General features: G+C 35.5%; 1 protein-coding gene across 1 annotated transcript in view; it reads left to right on the top strand.

Moving 5' to 3' along the window:
* Nucleotides 1-625: 625 nt before the first annotated feature.
* Smp_127060 (serine/threonine kinase) overlaps nt 626-9,320 on the top strand; it is a gene marked incomplete at both ends in the record, with an annotated part of 38,829 nt that continues 30,134 nt past the window's right edge. Inside the window, one exon of the mRNA XM_018798495.1 lies at nt 626-763. Coding sequence (XP_018653431.1) covers nt 626-763 — 138 coding nt within the window. The remainder of the gene's footprint in view (nt 764-9,320) is intronic.

The following is a 9,320-nucleotide window of genomic DNA, read 5'->3' as shown; positions in this document are numbered from 1 at the left end:
CATAAGAATGTAATTCTGTAGAGTCTAAAAGTAAAAAGTGATGGTCATTTTCCAAAAATTAGTTACTAATTTTAGAGTTGAATCCATGAATTAATTAAAGTTAGACTACTATAGAAAACCTGGAAGCAATGGACGGCCGTTTCGTCCTATTGTGGAACTCCTCAGCAGTGCGCATCCACAATCCCGTCTCGCAAGATTCGAACCCAGGACCTACCAGTCTCACGTCAGAGTACTTAACCGATAGACCACTGAACCGGTCGGCATCCAACGTTGTTCATGTCTAACTTCAACCAATTCACGAAATTCAGCAACCATTTACCAATTGTCTTCAGTGAGTTCCTATCTCATAACAGAAGTGGTTTGAACTCCACTGGTCACTGCTTCTCACTAGAACTCCAGGAAATACCTCTTGAAGCCAGCTTTGAAACCAGATTTATTATTTCATCTATGAAACTATTGAAATCTCCACAAATGCTCTTTCTGATAATTCCATAGAAATATTCCAATCTAAAAATGAATTAGATTGACAATCATTTACACCTTAATCATATAAGTAACATTCGATATGGCACTGATGTTTCTTCTTTTCCCCTCTTTTTTTTTACATTCCTTCTCTCTTGAATTCATGGAAATTATCAAAGAACGTGTTGCAATCAAAGTTTTGGATAAAAGTAAAATGAATACATCAACTAGACGTTTATTAAGTCAAGAAATCTCGATTTTAGAAAGTTTACATCATCCAAATATTATTCGACTTTATGAAGTAAGTAAACGGGTGTTATTATTATGATTATTTGTGAATGATGTTCATTGTAATTGATAACAGAGGAAAACTATCTCTTAACGATGACCGATGTGTTATGACTTTATAAAAGAAAGAAGGCTGTATCCAATTCGTTATGATTTGATGTCCGGCTTTTATCACTTGAATTATCCGCTAATCGGAATACAATTTGTCTAATGTTAACACTGTGCCAAATCAGTGACGTTCAACTGGGATGAGTAGTCTAGCGCCCTTATTAGTCCCTTGTCCGCCTAGCCCTACGAGTTGAGTTCAGAACACCAATTACAGCTTCTGCTATGCCAACCCTTTATTTCAAGCATACTCGGTTTATATACCAGATAGACAGATAGACCGCATTACACCATCAAATAGAAAATAATATTTGTACAAGATCAAGCCAGATGTGTCTGTGAACGTGGGGGACGATAATCAATAAACTGAGCATAGTTTAGGAACAATAAATCGTACAGTAATTATCCCTAGGTCAAAATGAAGCTTATCATAAGATGAATGTAGATATACACACTCTAATTACTCAATAGCTAAAGCATAAGAATATATATAGAATATTCGTTCATTAATAGGTCCTGGAAGTTACCTGTACTTATGTCTTCACTAGAATATAACACGATAGATCATTCGAATGAAGTATTCTTGACTTCATTTGAGACACAACAATATCACAGGAAAAAAGAGATGATCTATTATTGCAAGGGATTACTATTCAACAAGTATGAAAAAACTATATTTGCATTTTTGTCCAATAGAAAAGAAGTGAAAGATTATTACTGACTGGTTTAAAAACTACGATCCCTACAATCCCCCCATCTCACCCTATACTGGTCATAGAATAAATTTTATAGTTGAAATCATGAATCAATTGAAGCTATACCATCATGGAAAACCTGGAGTCGAGACTGTTAGGTCCTGGGTTCGAATCTCGCGAGGCGGGATCGTGGGTGCGCACTGCTGCGGAGTCACATTATGGATGTTTTGTTAACATAAAATGTAACCGATCAATCTATTGAAACAATACTTAAATACAATATCGAGACAATATGTACAGTATTCACATATGGCCAATAACAGACTGATAAATTGCTGTCAGTCCTAAACATCAATGGGAACATTCAAGTAAACAATATCAAGTGAATTTAAATGTCACCCCATTGCATAAGCAACTAACTATCAGAACTCAATAACTTAATGAATAACACGATGGCATTTGAAGTGAACGGTACTGGGTTCGAGTCCTGGAGTGCAGATACATCCAGCTGACGAGTCCCAAATAGGATGAAACTTCCATCAAATTCGATTCCATTGCTAACCATTATTCATTTTTATTTAAAATACAATGGTTACCATCTTTCTATTTATAGTTTTCCTCATAATGTCCCATAGAAACAAACTATAACATAAGGTCTACTTATCAATCAATCAATTAATGTGTAATTGGCATATTCACATGTTCAATTTAATCTTGAATAGATTTAACATTTGTCAGACACTACAGGAAGAAAAACGGGGAAAAAATTTTTTTTCCTTTTGTTCTCCTATTTATTTCCTGTCGATTGTATCTTACTTGTATGTTTCATATGTAAAGTAGCTTAAAGTGTATTGTCATAGGGATAAGAATAGTAAGATGATAATGAATGTTAGTAACAGTAATAATAATGATAGTAATAGTAATAATAGCGATAGTGGTCTATCGGTTAAGTGCTCTGGTGCGAGACTGGTAGGTTCTGGGTTCGAACCTAACGAGGCGGGATCGTGGATGCCCATTGCTGAGGAGTCCCACTATAGGACGAAAGGGTCGTCTAGTGCTTCCAGGTTTTCCATAGTGGTCTAGCTTCAATTGACTCATGATCTCAACTATATAAAAAGATTACTAAAATCTCCACAAAAACCCCTTCTGATCATAGCAATAGTAATAATAATCATAATAATATACATTTTATACTTACTTACTTACTTACCTACACCCGTTACTCCCAACGGAACATAGGCCGCTGACCAGCTTTCTCCAACCCACTCTGTCCTTGGCCTTCTTTTTTAGTTCTATCCAATTTTTGTTCATTCTTCTCATATCTATCTCCATTTCTCGGTGTAATGTGTGTTCTTTGGTCTTCCTCTTATCCTTTGACCTTCAGGATTCCATGTGAGGAATTGCATTGTGACGTAGTTGGGAATATACTTTTCATAATGTACTTATTTTACTGTAGACTAGCATAGAATCATTTGAATTGGCACGATTTATTTACTAAAATGATTAACAAACTTAACTGTGTCATAAGTAGTTGATTGTAATAAGACTATTTCAATAAAACCAGAATAACAACTGAATTGATTATATATTGTGACTTTCTATCAGCTGCTTACAAACACAGTCAATCGTTGGTCACCGGCTACCATGGGACTACATCTCCTCACGATACTCCACTACCTTGTGGATCAGACTTTTAGGTCAAAGGCTCCGGGTGTGCCCCTCGTGAGAAAACCACCTGCTTCGGTCTTGGCACCTGGGTAGTATCACAGCCCTCACACAAATCAAATGAGATTTGTGCGGCGCATATACATTTGGTGCCCCTTTTTACCAATATTTATGTGTTTAAATAAATTAATTAAATCCCGAAATCGGCATTACAAAGATTAGCAATATTATGTATATGTATATATACACCTGTTACCCCTCATGGAGGAGCATAGGCCACTTATCAGTATACTCCATCAAACTCTATCCTGAACAATCCTTCACACTTCTTTCCAGTTGCCATTCATCCTTTTCATGTATGCTTCCAATTTCCGACACATTGTGTTCTTCATCCTTACACTTTTTCATTTCCCTTCAGGATTCTAAGTTAGTTTTTGCCTTCTAGTACAGTACGATGACTTCCTCAATGTGTGTCTTATCCATTTCCAATGTCTTCTCTTCATTTCCTCTTCAGCTAGAAGTTGGTTTGTTCTCTCTTACAAATTTTGAAAACTTCCCATCATTTAAAGGGATTAATGAGGAAAACTAACTTAGACAAGTATACAAAAAATAATACCCAAGTGGATGACATAACATTTAACTAAGTCATGATTGTATAATTAGATAATAACAATAGAAACAGACTATATAAGACAAAACAAGAAAAGAATCCAATAAAAAACTACAAATTGATTATGGTATGAATAAATGAACAACCGACCCCTTCTGAGATTGTCTTTCTTTATCTGAAACATATACAATGTATTAAATATATTTGGTGTTGCTTAGCTGTATCTTCTCAATGTTATTTAAGACTACGATTGATCAGTCTCTTGTAAGTTTATGTACATTCTGTGTGAACTGCTTCGATATTGCTTTAGGTCACAAGCTTTATAAGCAAAGATCGATAGTGGTTAGTAGTGGAATCCAGGATGTGTGTTTCGTCCTATCTGAGACTCGTCAGCTGGGAGAACCTGCATTTCATAGTTGATGTTTACTGTGGGACTCGAACCCAGTACAGTTCTCTTCAAACGCTATTGTGTTATCCACTTAGCTACTGAGTCCTGATAGTCACTTGCTTAAGCAACGCGGTGAAGTTTTAAATTCACATGGTGTTAATTGCACATTGTTTATTTCTTTATTTCCTTATGTCCGCCTGTAGCTCTTCTAGAGTTACTACCGGTCCCAAGCCCAGGTAAAGGAGGGGTTGGGTATGGGGTTAGCGAACCCATCCCGTAGAGAACTAACTCGCTAAAAAACGCTAACCAGAAAAAATAACTCAAATCATTTAAACTCTGTCCTGAGAGTTGAATGAATAATTATGACGCCTCATGATGAAAGCCGAGATTTTTCGGAAGTCATGAGGCCGACATAGAACATTCGGGCGATGTGAGAGACCGGAAAGACCAGTCAAATAGCAATGGAAATGAGGAGATACAAATTGGCGGTTCTCGGAATCAGCGAAACCCATTTGACAGAAGCAGGACAGCAAAGGCTAGATACGGGAAAGATGCTGCTGTACTCCGGTCACGAAGAGAAAAATGCTACACACACTCAGGCAGTAGCTTTAATACCGTCCAAAGAAGCACATAAAGCATTCATAGGATGAGAATCTCATGTATCCAGCATAATCGAAATCCTGAAGGGAAGCAGAAAAGAGGAAGACCAAAGAACACATTACGCTGGGAGATTGAAGCAGATATGAAAAGGATGAATAACAACTGGAAAGAACTGGACTGTTCAAAGTAATGCTACAATCTTAACAGTAAATTCATTGGGATATGCTTGAAAATGTGAATAATTACTCTTCTTTTCTGTTTATTTCAAATGTATGTTCTATCATTACTGATAATCTGTTTCCATGCAGTTATCACTCAGTTGAGCAGAACGAAACAACTGGTCTTCTATAAGACTAAGTATCTAAACTGATCGATTACATTTAAATATTGGTGAGCAATTGGATTCAGAAAGTAGAACTTCTATTGTTAGGAACTCATTGACTGCATACACTTGCATCCAAATATTGATTTTAATATTGAAACTACGACATTATATAAGTCTCTTCAAATACTGACGAAGAATCGGGTTATCGACAGACATTGATCAAATAAAACACAACAGGGAAACAAAGGATTGCTTATTTATTTAAACACATAAATATTGGTACAAAGGAACACCATATATATATGCGCCACACAAATCTCATTCGATTTGTGTGAGGGCTGTGATACTGCTCAGGTGCCCAAACTGAAGCAGGTGGTTTTCTTAGGGGGCCACACCTGGAGCCTTTGACCTAAGGGTCTGATCCACAATGCAGTGGAGCATCGTAAGGAGATGCAGTCCCATGGTAGCCGGTGACCGACGATTGATTCATACGCCATTTTCCCCTCAGGATACTGTAGCCCATGTGCACCATCGGTTTGGAATCAGGGTTTTCCAACACCCCTAGGTAGACTTTCCGTGTCCACCAACCCGGTTAAAGTGACGGACATTCACTTTTCGTCCTCTCAATTTCGTAAACAACACCCCAGACACTGTGAGAAGGCAGTGAGTAGAACTTCCATGGAAGAGTGTGTATACGCGTGGCCATGTAGGATCATTTCAACGGGCAGAGCGTACTCTCCCAACTCTCGGTCGTACCAGGGCAATTGGGGGCGAAACTCTACTAAGAGATCTTGGTTGACAGTAGTAGAATATGATCTAGCTCATTTTATTAAGTTGTTGACTTTTAGACCGAAACATGTCACTAAGTAAAAAAACTTCCATGTTCCAATAATTCATAGCTATGCACATTGAGCGATATAGATCTGAAATCGATTCGACTGAAATAGATGTATCATTGTAAAAAGGTTCAAACAATTCATATTAATTATCAATGTGGGTTGAAGAGATTGTTAAAGTTTTGATCAAGATCATGAATCGATTAATGTTAGACCAGCATTAAAAACCTGAAATGATTGAATGGTCATTTCTTTCTAGTAAGCGAACTCCTCAGCAGTGCGCATCTACGATCCTACTCGCAGAATTTGAACACACAACCTTCGATCTCGCTCCCCAACACTTAACTTCTAGACCACTGAATCGTCACCTATCATTTTACACCAAAATCCCCAATCCATATAAACGTCTAATCATAATTAGTAACCGTTTATCCCATATAATCTAATTATAAATTACTATTCAGGGCGACATATTAAATATAACGAAAATTAATACAGATAAACAAAACTGATATATATATAGTAGTATCTACATAGAAACTATATACAATGTGTACACTTTTTTATTATTTCAGTTTGATTAAAACCAACACAGAAACTAACATTTCACTTATCAAAGTTACCCTTAGTAACAGGGATATAAAAATTTAAAAAAAAAAGATCTATATATGTATACCTTATAATAAGACATCATTTTTGTTCATATTGTCATATTCATTTGAATGAACTTTTATAAAAAAAATTTAAAAAAAAAATTAGGCGAAACATTAAATTTATTTGTCCGCCCTCAAACACCCCCACCCCCTTACCCTTCACTCGCATACCCTTCATAATAATAATAATAATTTTAATGTAACATTTTATGATGGGTTGTTACTTGTTGTTGTTGTTGTGTAATGTTTCCAAACTTTTATTTTGAAAATCTTTTGTTGTCAAGGGATATTTTAAGGATTTTTTTAAAAAATTTAAAAATAAAAAAAATTGATTCAATAACTAAAATATTACCATTGATATTAATTAATTATGGAATATAAGCATTGTAGGTTAAATTGAATTTATAAAACTTTGATATGTCTTCTCATTTGGTGGTTTATCTTTGCTTGAGTTCGAATAGTATCCCTGTTGTTATTGATAAGTCTACTAATGGAACGTTAGATTTAGTATCTTAAGCTCTTCTAATAACCTCCAGACTAAATCTACACAGCAAATTATGGGAAGGATACTTTACTCCAAAAGGTTCGTTTATGTACAGAAAATTTATGAGTTTTTATAGCATTTTAGATAGCGTCGGGATTCTGGGAAATTTTGGAACGCTATTCATTTGTGTATGTTGAAACCTACATATTTTTATCAAATATCTAATTAACTTCAAATTATCATCAATCTGATGTTCATTAAATGTTTAAGATTTCTTTGAAGTCGTGTTATTGCAGGATTAGACTCGTATTCTGGATTCTATTGTTAGGTAAATTCCGTCGATTTTGAAAAAGAGAAGTGAAGTGATCCAATTTCATATTATTGATGATAATCTCAAATAGGACGAAACGCGCGTAGTGGATTCCACTTTTAGCCACAGTCCATCTTTGATTATAAATCAAGGATAGGTTACCGATGATGGGCTTCTCCATGTGTACATATTAATTCAACCATACTTTGAAGCTAATTACATATGCTGTATTCAAAGGGCTCTATCCTACCGTGCTCTTAAACTTGAAAAATGGAGTCATGAAAGCTATTAACAACAGCATCCTTTCACACTTGGTAGATAGTAAACATCATATAAAGATAAATATAGCTTTCACCGTTTTTATATCAAGTTTCAAAGAATCTACCTAAAGGATATAGATTATGGCTCTTCTAGATAGTTGAATCCTTCTGGATCAACTCTAGAAAACTGAACATATGTATCCAAAAGAGGTATATCGTGTCTCTGTGCCTATCTTGGTCGACAACTGGATTACTCAATACTTAAACTATATAGTATAAACCTCTTATTCCCCCCCTTCCCAATTCCTTTGGTATTTATATCTTTCATAATCTACACATTCATCTTTTATTTTGATCTTTGTAAAATATCACAATACTTATAAATCACCAACTGTCAATATAAGTAGTATATAGCACCAAATTAGAAATGGAAAATCTTTCAACAGACATCTAGGCAGATCAAATGAAAGAGAATAGAATTGTAAACTATAAAAACAAATAATCGGAATTTATCAATGAAGTATTCAGTATATTGATTCTCATAGTTTACAAAGATATTCCTAATTGAACCTTCATTTCTCACAATTGATTGATTACTGGGTTCGATCCCGTGTCACTCAGCTTCACAGTCAGAGACGTTACCACTGACTTCCTGTAGGACTGAGATGTAATCACAATTGATCGATCACTGAGGGAGGGTGATCAATGTCATGCGTGTCAAGTCTTTCTTAGTGTTGGTCGAATGCTATCGATCAAGTTACAATGTGGCCACACTAGTCTAGGTGGCTTGACACTGCGTGCACTATATATTGAGATATGATGGTGGTTGGAGGTGGTCAACAGGGAACCCTGGAACCGGGTTTCGTGCTACTTGGCACTCATCAGCAAGGTGTGCCTGTAATCTTGAGGGAACTAGTGGCTACATTGCAACTTGATCGATAACATTTGATCAGCACTAATATTGGTTTATAAGTAGTTCTCAAAAGTTACCATTCATAATTCTTTTAAGGATACAACTCTATTACAATAATCATTTGAATGAAATATCAAGTACATGCCGGTTATTCTTTGCTTTGTGTTTTGTCATATTCTCAATCCATATTGTATATTAGATGAATAGAATGTAACAAAATATAAAGAAAAGTGTTACATTCAAGTTAATTCACTCATGAGTAAATTTTGGGGAAAGAAGAAATTGGGAAGAAAAAAAATTTTTAAAGTACGATGTTATACTACTTATTATATCAAAATAATAAAAATATGATTCTCATTTACCGCTAATGGCGTTGATAAAATCCAATCGATTTTTAGATAGATATTTAATTATAGAATATAAGTGGAATATTAATGGTATGTTCATTATGATGATGATGATGATGAGAAGGGGTTTAACTTTTAACAATCATTAAGAGATGGTAAGCAAAGATGGATAGTAGCTAGCAGCGGAATCCAGGACTCGTCAGCTGGATGTACCTGCATCTCAGAGTTGCTGTTCACTTTGCGACTTGAACCCTATACCGTTCGCTTCAAAAGTCATCCACTCAGTTGCTGAATTCTGATAGCCACTTGCTTGTACAATGGGGTGAAGTTTGAATTCTCTTCGTATTGTTTGTTAGAATCCTCCCATTGATGCCTAAGA

The sequence above is a fragment of the Schistosoma mansoni genome, chromosome 6, assembly GCF_000237925.1.
Source record: "Schistosoma mansoni strain Puerto Rico chromosome 6, complete genome".
Taxonomy (NCBI): Eukaryota; Metazoa; Platyhelminthes; class Trematoda; order Strigeidida; family Schistosomatidae; genus Schistosoma; species Schistosoma mansoni.
The sequence above is the reverse complement of the archived record's forward strand: the minus strand, read 5'-3'. Positions and strand labels throughout refer to the sequence as shown.